The sequence below is a fragment of the Sus scrofa genome, chromosome 2 (genome assembly GCF_054392235.1).
Source record: "Sus scrofa isolate SSC_HxYL_T2T_F1_AM1 chromosome 2, Sscrofa_HxYL_maternal_Yorkshire_Landrace_v2.0, whole genome shotgun sequence".
Lineage (NCBI taxonomy): Eukaryota > Metazoa > Chordata > Mammalia > Artiodactyla > Suidae > Sus > Sus scrofa.
The window spans coordinates 113860715-113880616 of NC_139384.1; the positions used below are offsets into that span (position 1 = coordinate 113860715).

General features: G+C 40.1%; 1 protein-coding gene across 51 annotated transcripts in view; it reads left to right on the forward strand.

The window, feature by feature from the left end:
* Nucleotides 1-19902, forward strand: part of CAST (calpastatin) — a 122934-nt gene that overhangs the window by 40078 nt on the left and 62954 nt on the right. For 8 of the 51 annotated variants that reach the window (XM_021080979.2, XM_085009682.1, XM_021080986.2 and 5 more), the window contains exon 1: nt 4317-4437. Coding sequence is in view for 6 of the 18 variants with exons in the window: in XM_021080976.2 (XP_020936635.1) it covers nt 16289-16309 (21 nt within the window). In the remaining 12 variants the exon portion in view is untranslated. 51 annotated transcript variants of the gene reach the window in all.

Genomic DNA, 19902 nt, shown 5'->3' on the forward strand with positions numbered 1-19902 from the left:
GCATTGTTACAGGCTGTGGCCTAGGTCACAGATGTGGCACAGATCCACTGTTGCTGAGGCTGTGGCATAGCCCGGCAGCTGCAGCTCCAATTTGACCCCTAGCCCAGGAACTTCCATATGCTACATGTGGGACTCTTAAAAAACAAAAAGCGAAAAGAAAAAAAAACAAAAAAACCAAGTTTGGCACTGACACTCCTGAAGTCTGAAAGTCCTTATGCTAACACAGATCCACTGGTAAGTGGTACCTCCACATATGCTTATTTCCAAGCTCATTCTTTTTTTTTTTTTTTTTTTTTTTTTTTTTTGGTCTTTTGTCCTTTTGGGGCCACACCAGCAGCATATGGAGGTTCCCAGGCTAAGGGTTTAATCAGAGCTATAGCCGCCAGCCTACGCCAGAGCCACAACAACGCCAGATCCGAGCTGTATCTGCGACCTACACCACAGCTCACGGCAATGCCGGATCCTTAACCCACTGAGCGAGGCCAGGGATCAAACCCGCAACTTCATGGTTCTAGTCAGCTTCATTTTCGCTGCACCATGACGGGAACTCCCAAGCTCACTCTTTTAAGGCACAGCTGATTGGTCAGTGCAAGTCACATGCCTCAGCTCTGCCATGGGAAATGTGGGGTTTGGAATGCTCTGCTCCTACTCTGGGAAGGCGTATATTGATTAGGTGGGAAATTAACCATACACAGTGAGGGTTTTCAAATGTATTGTCAGCTACCAACTGACAGCTATGCATTACAGAAAGGAAAACAGAATTACCTAATTGAACTGGAGGAAAATCATTGATGATAGGTTGTTTAACAATATTAGGCCTTTTATTTTTATATTTTATTGAAGTATAGTTGACTTACAATGTTGTGTTAGTTTCAGGTGTATATTGAAGTGATTGGGTTTTATATATATATGTGTGTGCGTGTGTGTGTGTGTGTGTGTATACAATTTTTTTTCAAATTATTTTCCCATATAGGTCATTACAAAATATTGAGTATAAGTCCCTGTGTTATATGCTAGGTCATTGTTGGTTATCTATTTTGTGTATAGTGGTGTATATATTTTAATCCTAGACTCCTAATTTATCCCTTTCCCCTTTCTCTTTTGGTAACCATAAGTTTATGGGTCTATGGTTCTATTTCTGTTTTGTGTATAAGTTCATTTGTATCATTTTTAGATTCCACATTTAAGTGATATATTTGTCTTTCTCTGTCTGACTTACTTCACTTAGTATGATAATCCCTAGGTCTTTCCATGTTGCTACAAATGGCATTATTTTATTCTTTTTTTGTGGCTGAGTAGTATTCCATTGCATATACGTGCCACCTTTTCTTCATCCATCCTTCTGTCAATGGACACTTAGGTTGCTTCCATGTCTTAGCTGTTATAAATAGTGTTGCAATGAACATTGGGATTCACAGAGAAGAGTACAAACAGCTTTTATCCCAGTTATCCCAGGAGAAAGATCTTTGAAGGAATAAGTACCCACCAGGGGTGTACTTCCATGGTTTTGATCCTGGTTCTGTAACAAATAGCTGTGTCAACTTGGGCAATACAGCTCTCCTCCCAAGCCTTTACTTTTTTTATCTGTAATATGAGTGAGGAGCTGAATATTTCTGCATATTGTGGAAAGTGTTCCAGGGTTCAATGTCAGCCTCACCTATAGAACCTTTGGACCATATTTGGTATGTGAGATGACTCTGTATGTTAACCAGGTGAGCATTTGTATTTTAATAATTCCAGATGTATTTTAATGTGCTAAAAAAGTAAACTAGCACTTCAAACTGATGATGCCATGGATAATTTTGCTTAAGATAAGCCTAGATAAATTGTTTTTAAAAGTAAATCTATTTTTTAAAATATTCAGTAAATATAGTTATGGCAGATTAAAAAATATTAAGCAGGTAGTACACAGATAGCTGTATTTTTTTCCAGAGCAGTAATTCTCATATTTTAATATGCATAGAGAATAAGTGGGAGTTTTATTAAAATGAAGATTCTGACTCAGGAAGTCTGGGATGAAGGCTGAGATTCTTTCTGCTTTTTAAATAAGCTCCCAGTTACAACTGCTGCTGATACTGCTGGTCTGGCAACCACAATTTGAGCAGCAGGTATGCTGAATTGTGTTAAATGTGGGTAATTTAGCCTAGTTGTACCTTAGATTTCCTAAACATTGATTAGAGAATCTGGTTAAAATGTAGACTCTTGGGTTCCAAGCCAGGAAATTCTGATTCACTGGGAAGGGTTAAGGTCCAGGATTTTCTCAAACAACCTAAATGTCCATCAATAGATGAATGGATAAAGAAGATGTAGTGCATGTATACAACAGAATACTACTCAGCTGTAAAAAAGAATGAAATAATGCCATTTGCAGCATCATGGATGAACCCAGAGACTATCATACTATTTGAAATAAATCAGAAAGATAAAGACAAATACTATTTATCATTCGTATGTGGAATCTGAAATATGACAAAAATGACCTTATTTATGAAACAGAAATAGACTGACACAGAGAACAAATTTGTGGTTGCCAAGGGAAAGGAGGAGTGGGGGAGGGAAGGACTGGGAGTTTGGGGTTAGCAGATGCAAACTAATATATATATATATGGAAGGGATATGTTACAGGGACCTACTATATAGCATAGGGAACTATATTCCATATCCTGAGATAAAGCATAATGGAAAAGAATATAAAAAAAGAATGTATACATATGTATAACTGAATCATTTTATAGCAGAAATTAACACAACATTGTAAATCAACTATACTTCAATTTTTTAAAAAAGGTCAGGATTTTCTGTATTTAATAAGCTGCCTCCCAGGTGTTTTAGATGTGCGTGATGTGAGAGCCACACAGGGAGAAAGGATAAGCCTCGTGGACTGGGACAGACACAGCATATAAGGGAGCAATAACAACCTTCTTCCTCTCCAAGGAAAGGAGCCCCTTTCTACCTGTCCTGCAGGATAAGAATCTTTGTGCTATTTATTTCATAACCCTGCAGGTACTCATCTGTACTCTTGAGGAGCACAGATATACCCACTCATTGAAGGCGATGTGCTGCTTCTCAGTGGGGCTGTGGGACCCAGAGCTCATCCCTCTTGGGGTGTGGCCCAAATAAGTAACCCTTGGTTGTTTTTGGTCATGAGAAAAATGAATGTCATCGAAACCTAGATAAGCTGAGGTTTTGTTTAAAAAGAGAGAGAGAAAATACTAACAATAGACAAAAAAGGAATTTTAATCTCTATTTTCATCAAGAAGAATTATAAGGGCAGGATCTTCTTGGAGATTATAAAATATTGGAGTTGGAAGGGCTCTTACTTCACCAGCTTTATTTAGTGGAAGTAAACAAACAAACAAAAAAACAAACAGAAAACGAAAATAAATAAGGTGGTTGTGAGGAACACCCTGCAGGGGAAGTCATAGGGACTACCTGCTTTGCCTGCCTGGTGGATGTGGGTACAAAGCTATGCAAATGAGCTCTGCCTTTTGAGTGTCAGCTGGCCTTCACCTCTGCCTTGGTTGGTTGCAGCACTGAGTCACTGCTCAGCTGTCACCAGCTACGCCTGAGGTCTCGGTCCCCACCCACTACCTCTTCCTCTGCTCACAGCCCAAGATCACAGTCCAGAGTCTTTACTGTAATTGGTTCATGGCTTTGGAAAAAGTTGACTTACGGAATTGCTTTTAAATTTTATAACTCTTTTCTCTAACACCATCATTTATTCTATATTTATTAGTTAGCATTCTTCTATGAGGAGGAGCGTTTCCTTTGCCCCCGTACCCTTATTTATTCGTTTATTTATTTAATAGCAATATGAACTCATGAATTCTTATTTTATTCAATGGCTCTAAATCCATTCTTAATGTATTTTGAAATGTTTAGTCGTAATGTATAATAGTGCCGTAGAATAGTGCCGTAAAATTCTGGCTTTGTTAAACTGCTCCTTGAAAAAAAATGTTATCCAATGTGAAATGTTCATTTACTTTATAGTTTAAAAAGCGATATTTGGGGGTGTGTGTTTACAAAGAGCCCACTTTGGCTCTTTGATGACAGCCTAGGTGTTTACAAAGAGCCCACTTTGACTCTTTGGTGACAGCCTAGGTGCAGTCGACCTTTGCCATCAGCCGGTGGTCTGCAGCACAAACTGCGTTGTTCAGTCAGCCAGTCTGGGCAAAGCCAGCCCCGGGATGAGTCGGCAGAGCAGGCACCGCCCTCCGCCAGCTGTGCCAGGAATCCCGGGCGGCGCCACCGGGGGCAGTCGGGGGAGGGCGGTGGGGAGCCTGCGTTACGTCTTGGGACCGCCCCGCCGTAACTCTGCCGTAACTCTCTGCGGGCTCAGCCGAGGCCAAAACTGAAACCGCGGGGGCCGAGCCCAACCAGGAATGCAAACATCCCCAAACGCCGCTGAAGTCTCTCGGCCGGGAAGCCAGAAGCAGAGTGAGTACTGATTGCGGCCGCTTCTGTCCGAGGCTGCGGCCGCTTTCCAGGCAAGCAGCCCAAGCCACCTTCGCGCCGGCCCTGCACGTCCCCAGGCGTGGACCTTCCGCAGGCTCGGGTCTTGGACTGGTGCTTTCACCAGCCTCCTGACCTTGAACATCCATTTCTGTCCGGATGGGTTCGAAGTTCACTTGTGTTACTTGTGGACCCCTCCTGCCACTGTTGCTGGCTTCTAGGCTGGGATCGTATCTGGTGATCTGACATGGTAGGGTTACAAAACCAGGGATTTATGTGACCTGGGGAAAAATGCTGAAAGAGAAGAAAAGCAGCAGCTCTGTCGATATGCTTTGGCCCTTTTATCTTTAGGGTTAGACCCGATCTTCTCTCCCAGCCCTGCCCCCTCCACTGAGATGACCTCTGTTTTAGAGAGTGAGCTCACTGTGTATAACCTCCTCGTATACCTGATACATACTGGGTGTGGTGTGGCAACTGTTGTGACATGGTTTTGGTTCTGTTTCCTTGCACACGACTGAGAGTATGGGCAGATGGCATCACTGAGGGGTACTCCGTAACTATCTGTCAAGAATGTAAATGTTTTCACAGAGATTTAACAATCTTGTTTGTACTCCTAGGGTCCTAGCGTTCTTCAGTTATAAATGGGTAAGAGGCGAGTTCTTTATTCCCATTTTACAGCTTGAGAAAAATAAGGCGGAGGGTTTAAGAAACTTTCTTAAGGGGCGGGATCTCGAGGCATCTGACTAGTCCTCTGGGAACCTAGCTGTAACTATGTCAGAGGAATGAGAATACTTAATTAGCAGCTCTGAAAAGTTCCTGCTGTCTGAGATGTTTTCTAGAGAAAACATCTGCATTGCAGGGAAGGTCAATAAGGAGTGGCATCAACTGTTTCTAAGGGGAAAGTTGTTTTTCTAATGAGTACTTTAAAGAGTGCCTCCAACTAATGTTTGTGGGCACGGAATTTGATTTTTGCACACTGATTTTTTTCAGCATCTAAAGGATCTTTGTTGCTGGGAATGTGGTGCAGAGTGAGTGCTGCCTGGGTTCTAGGAGACAGTATAAGGTTAAAACAAAATAGTGTCATTTAGCCAAATCATACCCAGCCAGCAAAGGCCACATCTGCCGACTGATGGAGAAAGGGATAGGCAGCCTACGGCAGTGAGCATGGAGTGGGAATCCTGACACATGCAGCAAGGACCCTTGGTGACTGTTACAAAGAAGTGAGCTTTGCAGACTGCATGACAGTGTCCATGAAGCAGTGCACTAAGATATAAGTATTGGGTCTTGTTCAGTTCACATGCTTTGGAGAAGATTCCCAGTGCAGTGCAGTATTAGTGGTAAGTTCAGTTTCTTGGTGGTTCCATTAATTGGCTGAGTATAAGTCTTCTCTTGGAATGGAAATTTGAAAGGTATCATGTAAAATAAAAGTTTGCCAGAATGAAACATATTTAGGACAACATGAAGCATTAATTTGAGCTAACTTCTTATTTTTTTTTATTTTTATTTTTTGTCTTGTCTTTTTAGGCCACACCTGCAGCATATGGAGGTTCCCAGGCTAGGGGTTGAATCGGAGCTCGTGCTGCCAGCCTGCACCACAGCCACAGCAACATGGGCCCAAGCCAAGTCTGCAACCTACACCACAGCTCATAGCAACGCTGGATCCTTAACCCACTGAGCAAGGCTAGGGATTGAACCCACAACCTTGTGGTTCCTAGGCGGATCCGTTTCTGCCATGCCTCGACAGGAATGCCTCTTTGAGCTAACTTTTTAAAATCACCCAAATATTTGTGTTCCCATTTGTTGTTTATAATAACAATTATATCTTTCATGCATTACTACTTAGGTGGAACTATTTACTTATCCCAAAATATGAACCATCTAATTGTTCAGTCCTGTTTAAATAAAAAACCCACAACCTATGTTCTCCCTGTATATACAGATGTCTTTGTATCTTTTCCTTTGTTATACCTTACAGTGCCCTCATTTTGGAGACTCTGAATCCAGAACATATATCAAGGTGTCTGGCCTTATAAAAGGGACATATTTCATGCTATAGTTTTTGATATATCGAAGTAATAATCTGATTACTTGGAACGTACAGTGGGTTTTCACAAACAATCGTGTTTTATATTTTTCTCTGCAAATAACTTTTAACTTAAAAATGTCAGCTACTAGTGTTTCTCAACAGAGAGCTGTTGGCATTTGGGGTGATAGTTCTTACTTGGGCAGGGTCTTGTTCCCCCTGAATGCCAGAGCATGACAAAAACATTCTCTCTCACACACATATTTTAAAATATCCTTTAGTGGGGTGCCACTTCCCCTAGTTAAGAATAGTTGATACATTATTCTTATGAAAAGCCAAAAAAATAGCTTTGGCTGTTATTTCTAATAGCTATTATTTCTTCAGCCCCATTATTTCTCATTTTTAACAGTTACTTTACAGCATCTCTTAAAACATGCTGACTTCTGAGCAAGTCCATATATTTGGGCATTGGAGATTTGAGTGGAGGCTGTGTGTCATCCCACTGCTGGTAAAGTTGTTAACATTGTGCCCTCCTGTCCACACTAGGCAATAATAATTATTAGCAAGTGACTTCAATAGGTTTCACCAGAAGAACATATCAGCACAATCTATGTTGGAACAGAGTATCAATAGTTAGAGCTGCAGTACTGACAATTTCTGTGTTCTAGGCATATGTTGGACACTTTATAGAATGTGATGATGATGCAATGATGAGGTGGATATCCTTCTGTCAATTAAGAAAGAGGCTGTTCTCTTAACACTGCACTGTGTTCTTTCTCAGGACAGGTTTAATTAACAGCTCTCCATAAAATACCTTCCAAAGAATGAGTTTCAGTGGGTGAAGTTCGAACCCAGTAAAGTTTCATTTGGTTATAGCCCCGTTTGGCTGTGGTTACTTTTGTTCTCAGAATGCCAGCTTTTTACTCTACTGTGAGGCCCTCAAAGACAGGCTTCGCATCTTTGGACTCCCACTGAATCTACCATGGTGCCTTCCACATACTAATTGCTCAATAAATATTTATTGAATTGAAAAAGTAGATTGGTTTTATCTTAATATGAATAGAGTCTAGGATGCTGTTGCATTAGTGTAGAGATTTATCCTGGGTAGGCAGAAAAGGTAAAATAATATTCATTTTTGTTCTCTGGGATTTACAAGTAGAGGTTTTGGAACTTAATATCTGTTTGTCCTTTAACTAAAGATTAAAGAGTGAATAATCAAAAAAGATTGATAATGAACTCTTTTTTTTTTTTAAACTTCTACAGTGGCCAGACATGGGGCTAGGGATACAGAAGTGAAGTATGGTCTATATAACAAATATAAAAATACATAGTAAAAAGCGCTAAATGGCATTGCTATCCAAGTGCTATAAAATCACAGTGGAAGGTTGAGAGAAGGGGGAGGAGGTTAAGCTTGGACCTGTTTTTCTGGGAATAAGCATAAGGACGATGGGTCCCTTAAAGGAGATCTGCAACCGGCCACTGGGAGCCAGGACTCTTCAGAAGTCTGAACGCATCCAATTTCCCAAGCATTGGTTCTCTTCATTCATCATTTTCTTAATCCCATCTTTCCAGACTTGCCCTTAACTACCAGTTGAGACCCTACAGCCTTTGCCTATATACTTTTCCATATGCTCTTATGTGGGACTGAGAGTTTTGGTTCTTTCTAGGGCTCTCTGATGTGATATTCTTGACAACTGTCCCTTGTAGACAGACTGGATTCCCATCAGGTGTCAGCTGTACCTGAGACTTCCATTGTCCTGAGCTCTACACGGTTTAACTGGAGATCACACAGCTGGCTGAGTCTGTATCGTCAGTCTTCCAAGGAAGCTTTGAGGATGACAAGTTCCTGTTACTCATCTTCCTGTTTCTTTCTTCGCCACCCAACCGAGGTGCAGGGGAGAACAGACAAGCCCATCCGCAGGCTAACCTGCCCCTGGATATCAGTTACTTATTTCTAAAGGCACATTGTCTCAGTCTAGTTTCTTGTTTCATATTTGGCAGCTGTCACATGGTAGATCCATATCCTGAGCAAGACAAGGAAAACCTCAGATGCCTATCTACTTATCTTTTAGCATTTTCACTGGCTCCTCTTCCAGGAATGGTCAGCACACCTTTACTTACAAAGGTGCTGCTCAGTCTTTTTTGTTGCTAGTGTTCGTTTCTTTCCCCATAGAGCCCTTGGCAACTTTAAAAAACCTTGCCAGGAGTTCCTGTTGTGGCACAGTGGAAATGAATCTGACTTGTATCCAGGAGGATGTAGGTTCGATCCCTGGCTTTGCTCAGTGGATTGGGGATCTGGCATTGCTGTGAGCTGTGGTGTAGATCATAGCTGCGGCTTGCATCCTGTGTTGCTGTGTCTGTGGCTGTGGCTGTGGCCAGCAGCTGCTGCTCTGATTCGACCCCTACTGTGTGGCCCTAAAAAAAAAAAAATAAAAAAAAAATAATAAGCAAAGAAAAAAAAAAAAGACCCTACCATTTAGTTTTATTTGGGAGGATTTTTTATATGTTGGAAAGAGGATGTAGGTCTGCTTTTACTGATAAATCAGGGTAACTTTAGTAACAGATTTTTAATGTATTGCTGATGCAGTTATATTTTCCTCAGTTCTATAGGTCCCGTGGTACATATTGAGCATGATGAAAAAGATATAGGTAAGTGATGACAGTGGTATGGCTTGTCATCATCAGAGTCCTGGAATATAAGGAGTTTCCCACTGAGTCTTGCCGATGGACTCCTAAGGAATGAGGAAGCTATTATCAAAGCAAGGCTTCCTTAGTTGCAGAGAGCTGTGCTTTAACAATAGAGGTCCCCTTAGAAAAGAGATGTTTTTTGGCTCTCAAGTAGACAGTGAAGGCCAGTAGCATAATTCTGGATCATCCTATGGCCCTGGGACTCTCCGATCCTTGTCCAGGGATGTACTGCACCCCCTTGGAATTCTCTAATACAGTGTTTATGATATGTAGTCTGGAGAGCATCTGTGTCAGATTCACCTGGATACCTGTTTTAAAATGCATATTTCCCAGGCACCACCTCATTCCTGCCCATTCAGAATCCCTGAGGAATCTGTGGCTTAATAAGCTCTCTGGATAGATCCTGACACCTGTTAAAGTCTGCTGTAAGAAGTGAATTGGCCTACCCAGAGCCTATCTGTGAGCCAGTCATCTTCTGGCCTTAGCCATGCAGTGAAATCTTGGTTAGAGTTCTAGCCATTCACAGAAGCTGAGACTTCTGCTTCACATTGAGGGGCCCCAGGAACTGACCAGATTGATGTCCCTGGCCCACTCTTAGAGCCTAAGGAAGGGCCTGGACCACTCTTCCAAATTCCATTCATAGTTGCTGTAAGAGATTGAGGCCAGTTTCATATGCAAGCACACCCTCTGGACCCTGTAATGGATTGAGGCCCCCGTACAAGTGACCTCAGTATAAAGACCTAGATGAAATCTCAGAGCCACCAGAATTGCCCGGGATAGAGTTGTTAGGGGAGGTGTGAAAGAACATTCTTCCTATAGAGAAACCAGAGGCTCAGTTTCCTGCATATTATTTCTTTATCAGCTATACTCAGGGTGGCCAGACAAGTAGAAGAGAATAAATGTTTTTGTATATACATTAGTTTTTATATTATTTTACATCAGTGGTCTATCCCAGGAAGACTGGATATAGCTCCCTGTGCTATACAGTAAGACCTTATTTTTTATCCATTCTAAATGTAGTAGTTTGCATCTACTAACATCAAACTCCCAGTCCCTCCCATTCCTTCCTCTGTGAGTTTGTTTCTTTTCTATAGGTAGGTTCATTTGTGCCATATTGTAGATTCTACATGTAAGTGATATCATATGGTCTTTTGTGTTTCTCTTTCTGACTTACTGCACTTAGTATGAGAATCTGTAGCTGTATCCATGTTGTTGCAAATGGCATTATTCCATTCTTTTTATGACTGAGTAGTATTCCATTGTATATAGGTACCACATCTTCTTAATCCAGTCATCTGTTGATGCACAGTTAGTTTGTTTCCATGTCTAGTCTGTTGTGAATGGTGGTACTGTGAACATAGGTGTACATGTATCTTTTTGAATTATAGTTTTGTGCGGAAGATGCCCAGGACTGGTATTGCTGAATCATGTGCTTGTCCTATATTTAGCTTTCTGAGGATCCTCCATACTGTTTTCCATAGTGGTTGTACCAATTTACTTTCCCACCAACTATGTGGGAGGGTTCCATTTTCTCCACACCTTCTCCAGCAGGTGAAGTTACCTGTAGTTTTGTTAATGATGGCCATTCTGACCAGTGTGAGGTGGTACTTCACCATAGTTTTGATTTGAATTTCTATAATAATTATCAATGTTGTGCATCTTTTCATGTGCCTGCTGGCCATCTGCATGTCTTTTTTGGATAAATGTCTGTTTAATTTTTCTGCCCATTTTTTTCAGTTGGGTTATTTGGGTTTTTTGGTTGTTGTTGTTGAGTTGTATGAGTTCGTATATTTTGGAGATTAAGTTCTTGCTGGTTGCATCATTTGCAACTATTTTCTCCCATCCCATAGGTTGTCTTTTTTTTTTTTTTATGATTTCTTTTTCTGTGCAAAAGCTTGTAAGTTTGCTTAGGTCCCATTGGTTTATATTTGTTTTTATTTCTGTTGCCTTAAGAGACTGACCTAATAAAATATTTGTATGGTTTATGCAGAGACTGTTTTGCCTATATTCTCTTCTAGAAGTTTTATGGTGTTATGTTTAAGTCTTTTAGACATTTTGAGTTTATTTTTTGTGAGAATAAAATTATTTGTATGTTTTTCAGTTGTATATGCCTTTTCTGTTTTCTCCCTAGCATGAAAATAGTGTTTGTTTATGTCTGATGGAAAATAAAATCCTTTTATATAACTCCATTACCATAGCTTGGCGTCATCAGAGTCCTGGAATATAAATATCCTCATGCTTTTAGACATGAATAGTTTCATAACATTTTATTTACAAAGATGTATGTAGCATATTTAGAGGGCTTGTTCTGTAGTAGGGACTTGAAACTGGTGGCCAGAATGCAACTTTCTTATTTGCAATCTCCATGTTTTATCTCTTTAGCTCTTTATTTTTTAAATTAATTTTTAATGTTCACTTTTACACAGTATTTCTATGTGTCTGAACTAGAAGGGGGCTCTTCTACCAGAATTCAGACTAATTTTTTTTATACCTATACAGTGTATTTAACATATTTGAAAATTTTTAGACGAGGAATGCACAGTCTACTTTGTCACAAAGCCTCCTATCCCTTCTTCATACTAGCCTGATATACTCATTCACATCACCCAACACTTATTTTCATTTGAGTTTTATATCCGTGATCTACAGAGATAGGCAAATATTATTTTCTGAAAATTCAGTTAATAAGTCATTTGAAAATTACAGTCTTTTTTTTTAATTGTTATTTCCCCAATACAGTTTTTTTTCCTACTGTACAGCATGGTGACCCAGTTACACATGCATGTATACATTCCTTTTTCTTGCATTATCATGCTCCATCATAAGTGACTAGACATAGTTCCCAGTGCTACACAGCAGGATCTCATTGCTAATCCATTCCAATGGCAGTAGTTTGTATCTATTAACCCCAAGCTCCCCAACCACCCCACTCCCTCCCCCTCCCCCTTGGCAACCACAAGTCTGTTCTCCAAGTCCATGATTTTTTTCTGTGGAAAGGTTCATTTGTGCCTTATATTAGATTCCAGATATAAGTGATATTATGTGGTATTTGCCTTTCTCTGACTTACTTCACTCAGTCTTTTTTCTTTCTTTTTTTTTTTTTTCCAGTCTTTGAAGCTGAGCTATATACTGGATGTGTGTATGTATGTAGCATTAAGAGTTTTTGTAGTGGTACAGAATATCTGCCTATAGAATGACAGCACTATTGGGATTGGTGATATCTACAACATTCTCTATTCTTCTAGTGTAAAAAATGTGTTCACTATAGGCATAATCACAAGTATCAAGTGTCATCTGGTCATCCAGTTTCGGGGCCATGAGACTAGAGAAGACAAATATTCCTGAGGTACTCTTTATAGCGAGCATGTAAGTTCTTTTTTTTTTTTTTTCCTTTTTACATTCGCATTTGCAGCACATGGAAGTTCTCAGGCTAGGGGTTGAATTGGAGCTGCAGTTGCTGGCTTACACATGTGCTACAGCTGCAGCAGCACCAGATCGGGGCTGTGTCTGCAACCACCACTACTGCACATGGCAACACTGGATCCTTAACCCACTGAACAAGGCCAGGGATAGAACCCACCTCCTCAGAAAGACAGTGTTGCCGCTTAACCTACTGAGCCACAACAGGAGCTCCTTATGGGCTCTTTAGTATTCTGGGCTGGCAATATCAGCACCAAAAATTTTCCTTTAAAAACCAGATGGAAAGTACTTTTAAAAAGTAATTTTGTGAATCTATCCACATATCTTATGCATTCTGGTGCATTTTTTTTGTTGTTGTTGTTGACCAAATGGAAGCATGAAGAGATTGAGTTTGTTGCCAGATGAAAAATGCCAATGGGAGAGGTAGAAAAGAGTGGTCATTTCACAGACCCCCTATAGAGCCATCTTGTTTAAAACTACCTAAAAAGATTATTCTCAATGTCAAAGAGTTTCAGAATCACCTGAGGGGCTTACAGCTTTTTTAGGCTATAACCCTTTCCCCCTTTGTAAGTTTCTAAGTGTCCATTGCTACCCTCCCCCACCCCACACACTGCCTATGCCTGAACCTGTTCCTGGGCCAAAACCCAGTGAGCTAAGGTGTTAAAGCTTGGCCAGTCACATTGCCCAATAGCTGGACATAACATTTATTGCCAGCAATCATTATGTGTGTTTTTCGTATACAATAATTAAATTTGTATTAATTCCTGCGTGCATATAGTTTTACTGATTAGGATTGGTGATCATTTTTCCCTGGCAATATCTTCCATATGATGTCCTACTCTAACCAAGTTTTACATCAGTCGCTTAATTAATTATTAATTGTTTGAAATTTTAGCCATGCAGGATCCACTTCACTAAGAAACAATGTATCTTTTTGCTGACTATTTAGAGACCAAAAAAGGAAAGGCTTATCTCTTTTGGCTGCTGAATTTGAGCCCTCCCTTGGCTTTAAGAATCTTTTAAATTATTGTAGTAATGGATGCTGGATTAGTCTCAAACAATATTCTTGTGGTAGGCCAGGGTTTCTAGCCTAGCAAATTAGAAGTGTTTCCTTCTTCAGCCCTTCTGACAATCATACTCTTCTATCTCTTTACATGTTTCCAAAGACTGAATGTGAGGAGCACTGATCTGTTTACATATTTGCAATTAAAATCTTGGCAAAATGTCCTGATTGATTTCCAGTTGAACTGGTAGTAAACTACACCTTCTCTGTGTGTGTAACTTCTCCACATTCTCCTACTGACCAGTGAACTGAAGATTTGGTTACTATTCAAAATGGAAAGACAACCAATAGGAAACAAATAAAAGCTTACTTAAGGATATTCAAGCCAGTTCCGACAATCTGAAAAGAATTCTGGAGTGCTCTGGGAGAAGGGTATATAGTTGGTAGAAGTTCTCCAGGATCTAGATATATGAAAATAAATGGAAAGAAGGAAAAAGAAACCAGCCAGATATTAATTTATTAAACAACTACTGTGCTTGGTGATTTACATAAATTTCATTTATTCCTCTTAAGCGTTGCATATTTTGCAACTAGGTGAGTGGGTATTAGGACAGTTTTGTAAATGAGGAGACTATGACCCAGAGAGATTAGATAACTTACCCTGGGTCACATGGATAGCAAGGTTCTGTTTGATTCTAATGTTCTTTTTCAATAGGCCAGTCTTATAAAATCCTCCATTCCACTGGTTTATATCCAGGCAGTTTAAATATCTGAGAGAGGAATGTGTATCTAAATTTAAAAGGGCACTAGAAATTAATATTGTGCCATTTTATTATGCTCAGTATCTTAATGCTGTAGAAATTCTCTCTGATGGGTAAAATTTCCTGCTTCTGTGAGATAGAATATTGTACACTGATTGGAATTAAAAGATAAGAGTTTCATTGACAGAATTTCTTTAGATGTTTTAATAGGCAGTAGAGAAGGGCTGTATTAGACGTCTTTGAATATAGTGAAATGTTTAAATAGCAGGATTAAATTACATAGCAAAAAACCCCCTCATAGTGTAGGAACTTTTGCTTAGGCTGAAAGATAAGCAGCAATGTTTTATTTTTACATCAATTTTAAATGAAACCTATTTTAAAATGAAGTCTCCTGTTCTACTTTCATCCTGCGGGAAAGCGGGATGAAATGCAGTGGAAGGTATTGTGATTATTCCCATTTGACAGTTGAGGAAACTGAGGCGCAGAGTAGTTAGGGAGTTTGCTCAGGGTCATAGAGTGGGTAGCAGAGCAGGAATTCAAACTCAAGTGGCCTGGCTCCACAGCCATCCTCCTAACTACTGTGTGACACTACCTCTTTAACACTGGCAAAGATTAAGCTTGCTGTTAGTGTACATTTGTGAGTTTGTTTTTCTTGTTGGTTTCCAGAAGGACATTTTCTTTCACCTCACATTTTCATTTTGATTATTGGGAAATCAGTGTAGAGAAGGGAACCTTGTAATACTTCCTGTCATTTAAGCCTTCTTATTAAGAACATGCTTCACTGAGAAGCCAGCTACAGGGCTGGTCATGTGACAGGCTCCTCTCAGCACCACTTGATTGGCTCTATCTCAGTATTCCTCATATTTGCCCTCTCAGTTTCTGTAAGAGACACTTGAGTCTATCATCCCTGTAGAGATTGAGACTTGCCTTTGGTTTTATAACACAAGGACCCGTATAAATTCTCATGTTCTCTCGCTCTCTGTCAGGTCTGCACCTACAGAATGAATTTGAACAGACTGTGAAGCTGAGCTAAAAGGCTCTGAGGCAACCATTCAGCAGAGCTCAGAATTTTTCTTAAACTATATCATTAGTACCCATGTATATGCTTTAGATGAGCTCCTGCTCTTTTAAGATAAACAAGTGATGCATTTCAATCCAAAGAAAATGTCATGATGTGAAATAATGTTGCTTTTCTCTTTAAGATAAACAACATTAATGTGTAACTTCTCAAAATGGTGTCACCACAGACCTGCCCCATCATCTAACACTAAGGAGAACTTTTGAGGCTGTTATTTGTGAAATAATACAAATCACTGCTGTTTACTGCCTTACCAGGTGCCAGGCACTGAGCCTTTTAAACACACCCTCATTTAATCCTCACTGCCATCTTGTAAGTGTCATATTTATACCCATTTAACAAATAAAAAATACAAGTTTGGAAAAGTTAAGGGACTTCCCTGAAGTTACACAGCTAGAATGAGACCTCAGGTCTGTGGGGCTCCAGAGGCTAAACTCGTGTGTTCCCACTTGAACATTTATCATCAGGGTACATTATTTAATAAACTTTATCTCTTTACAGCATATTAGAGTTGCATAACTACAGAGTTTTCAGTCCTGACAGTTTAAAGATGAGGAAACTGTTCTAGAGGGGTTGAGACTAAGTTCAAAGAGCTTGTCTTGGGCCCTCTTCCTCATTGTTCATTTTGTTGCTTTAGCTGAAATTGCATGACTCACAGGCTTAAGTAAATCCAAGCCACACAAACTTCTCCAGGGGAGGGACTGCAAGGGGAACATAGGCTCTCTTTTCCGGGTCTAGTTTGCTTTGTCTTGGGCAGCCCAAGTCAGACATAGTTGGAGTTATTTCATGTATCAAGAAAAGCAGCAGGAACCCTAGAGGAATGAACACAACTTAAGAAGAAAAGGCTGCATTTCTACTCTTTAATGACTTATCCTGGCTGCCAGGTTTGCTATTTCCTTGCCTATAAAATAATCATCCGGGGGGATGGGGAACACTGGAAAACTGGAGTTCACAAAACAAAGAAAATTAAACAGTTGTTTTTGTAGTACCAAGAGTTCAACTTTATGACTTTTTGTGGATTTTTTTTTAAGTACTTGGGGTACTCCTGTGCCAGAGCTCATAATCAGACACTCAGAGTGCAACCAAATGTTCTATGGTCTCTCTGGCTTGGGTTGCAATCACAGATCTGCTATGGCTACTGTCCCGGTTGCCAGGCAACATTTGGATGTTTATTTTGAGGTCTGCTCACATGTTGCATCAGAGGCCAATGCTGCATGTGCTCTCCACTTCCCAGAGCAAGTAGAGCTCAGGCATTCTATTTTTATTATGTTAAGGCTGTGTGTCCCTTTTAATATATTCCATGAATGTATACAGCATGCTGCGCTAAGATAGAATCACTTTCTGTTTCCTCCAGGCAATGTTCAGATTGCTTCATTTTGCCCTGTTCTCCTTCATCTGTTGCACCCTGGACTGATTATCTCTGGTCCTTTCCCACCTCTAAGTCTTGCTCAAGTTGTTTTGCTCACCTGAAATGACTACCCAATCTCAGCCTCCATTTCCAAATTTTGTAAACCTGAAATACTTTGTTTTACTTCTTCAAAGTCAGCTTGTTATAGCACCAAGTTCATGGGCATTATTGTCAATGTCTGTGTTCAGATCCAAGTCCTACAGCTTCTTAACTGTGGAATCTTAGATAATAAGTAACCTAACTTCTCTGAGCCCCAGCTTTCTTATTTATAAAATGCAGATATATAACAGGTCGTAGGGTTTTATGAAGATATATTGAAATCAAATGTGTAAAACACGTGTCACAGTTCCTGGCATTTGGAAAATTCTATAGTCCTCACCTACCTCTCTGTCACATTGCCGTTAATACTGGGTAGACAGTTCCCATCTCCTCTAGGAAGTTTTTCCTACCCATCTTCAAACCTGCAACTCAGACATACAGTCCCACTCTTCTGATCTCGAAATTCTTGTTGTACTTGAGATCCTATCACAGTTGACCTGATCTCATATTATATTCATGTACTGAGATATAAGTTGGTGCCCTAACTAGAACTATTAGCACAGAGCCATATTCTCTCTGAAAGCGATGGTTCACCTTCATCTGTAGATGACTCTTCATCGGAATCATCCTTTTAGTTAGGATTAAATAGTATACTTTGTGAGGTGACTGTACTGCAGTTCTCTTTAGAAGCACCATTTTTATGGTAAATAATTAAAGGCATTTCAAGGCAGTACGTCATGGTGTGACAGCATGGCAAACAACAGACAAACATCTGAGCATTCAATTTCCCAAAGTGAATAATCCATCACTATAAGCCTGTTCTTACTGGGCCCATGAGTGGTATTTGTGAAGAATGTCACTGCTTTCCTTAGAAAGCCCCTCATCAGTTGCCTATTGTTTGTTCTGGGTATCATACAGGAAGCAGCCCAGGGGTTTTTTGGTATGTGTGTATGAGTTTGTTTTTTTTTTTTTTTTTTTAAAGTTATACTACTCCCCAGTACTGACAATGATGATGCAAATTATTAGATGTTTAAATTATGTTTTCCTAACCAGTTTGCTGACTTGTGCTTTGGACAGAATTTCTGATAATGAATAAAACTCATATCATGTTGCTTTTAAGCCATCAGATTATAGTCATGTTTACTCATGTACAAATGTATACATTTTTTAAGGACTATTGTGTGTCAGATGTAAGCTTGTGCAGCAGCTGAAATGCTCGTGGTCTCTGCCCTTGTGGAGTTCAAGTGTGGGTCCGTCTGACAGGTCCTGTGAAGAAAGAACTTTAAAAAAAATTCCATGACTTCTTTTCTTTCATTATTGGAGATGTCTTATTAAAATAAGACTCTCGATATGCTTCCGAAGCAAATTATCATTTCTCATGCATCTAGTAGCGCTAACTTTAAAAATTAAAAATCAGTTATTGGTGTGTCCGATTTTCTTAATTTCAGATTTTTTTTTTTTTTTTTTTGGTATTTGTTGTGTGCTTTTGCCCAAATGCCCTAATATTTGGTATCTGATTAACTCTCACAATAGTCCTGTGGGGTGGAGGTTATTCCCACATGGGAACCCGGATGCTCTGCAGGTTTAATTGGCTTGCCTGGGACTCATGGCTACTAAGAGGTGATCAGACTGAAACTTGACTTCTCATTTATTAATTATATTCTTTATTCTAGCTTTCAAAAAACTCCAAGATATTAGAACTATACTTCCTTCTTTGTTTAAATGAAGCTTTGAGCATTAGAAACTGGAAAAGTATTGGAATCAGTGGTGATTTTTGAATTCCTTTCTGCTTCTAAACAGTATGGTAGGCACTGTGGGGATTAGAAATGACCTGCCTCTTGATTGGTTTACAACTTCGTTGATAAGATATCTTCTTAGAAAAGACTCAATAGGACTTCCTGTGTGGCTCACAATATAACTACTAATCATTGCTTCTGTGGTGGCTCTGGCTCTGCCCTCTACCCCTGGTTCAGGAACTTTAAACAGGTGTGGCCATTTGTTTAAAAAAGAAAAAAAAAAAAAGATTCAGTAACCCTCTAGCACAGCACATTGATTGAGTGTTCAAGTGGGAAGTACAAACATGCATGTGAGTTGAGAAGATACTAGAACTAAAGCAGATGCAGGTGCTATATCTTGAGCTAATCTTCAAGGGCAGGGCTGGGAGGGGCCTGAGCAGGGAAAAGGCTCTGCGGTGGATGCAAGCACGGTGATGATGGTGATGAGAACACCGACTAGAATTTTCCAACACTTATCACTTGCCAAGCACCATTATAATGGCTTCAGGTCCATTAACTTATTCTTAAAACAACCCTATAAGGTAAGAATTGCTACGATGCTCATTCCATAGATGAGGACACTAAGGCACAGAGGTTAAGTCGTTTGCTCGAGGTTGCACATGAACTCAACATCAGCTGAAATTCCATTAATCTTGAGTCCAGAGCCCCCTCTCAGTCTCTTAACCAGCTATCTGATGAGGTTCTCATGAGACAACAGGGACACCATCCTGGGTGGAGGGGAGACGTGGTGTAGAATGTAGTGAGAGGCAGTAGTGGAATAAGTAGATTAGGTCAAATATTGAAAGTCCAAAGTTCAGGTAGAAGACAGTGGACCTTATCTAGGGCACAGTGGGAAATTATTGAGAGTTTAGTATTTCATCAGAGCAGGAACATAGTGTGCATTTATTTCGGGTAATTAGGAAGAGACAGAAAGGCTTGGGAGCTAGAAGTGGTATTCCCAAACCAAACTTGGGTCCACTTGCCTTCTTGCAGTACAGCCCAATCCACTGACTCTGGGTTGTGGTGAAGAAAAGTACAGTGTTTATTGCAAGGAGTCTAGGCAGCCAGGGCTCAAAATACCTGAACTCCCTGATGGCTTTCATGGAAAAGGTTTTTAAAGAAAGAGAGAGAGGGGTTGTGGGGTGTGTGATCAGCTAGTGGACAGTCTTCTGATTGGTTGGTGGTGAGGTAATCAGGAGTCAACATCATCAGTTTTCTGAGTCCAGCTGCCCTGGGGTCTCTGTGCTTGGTAACA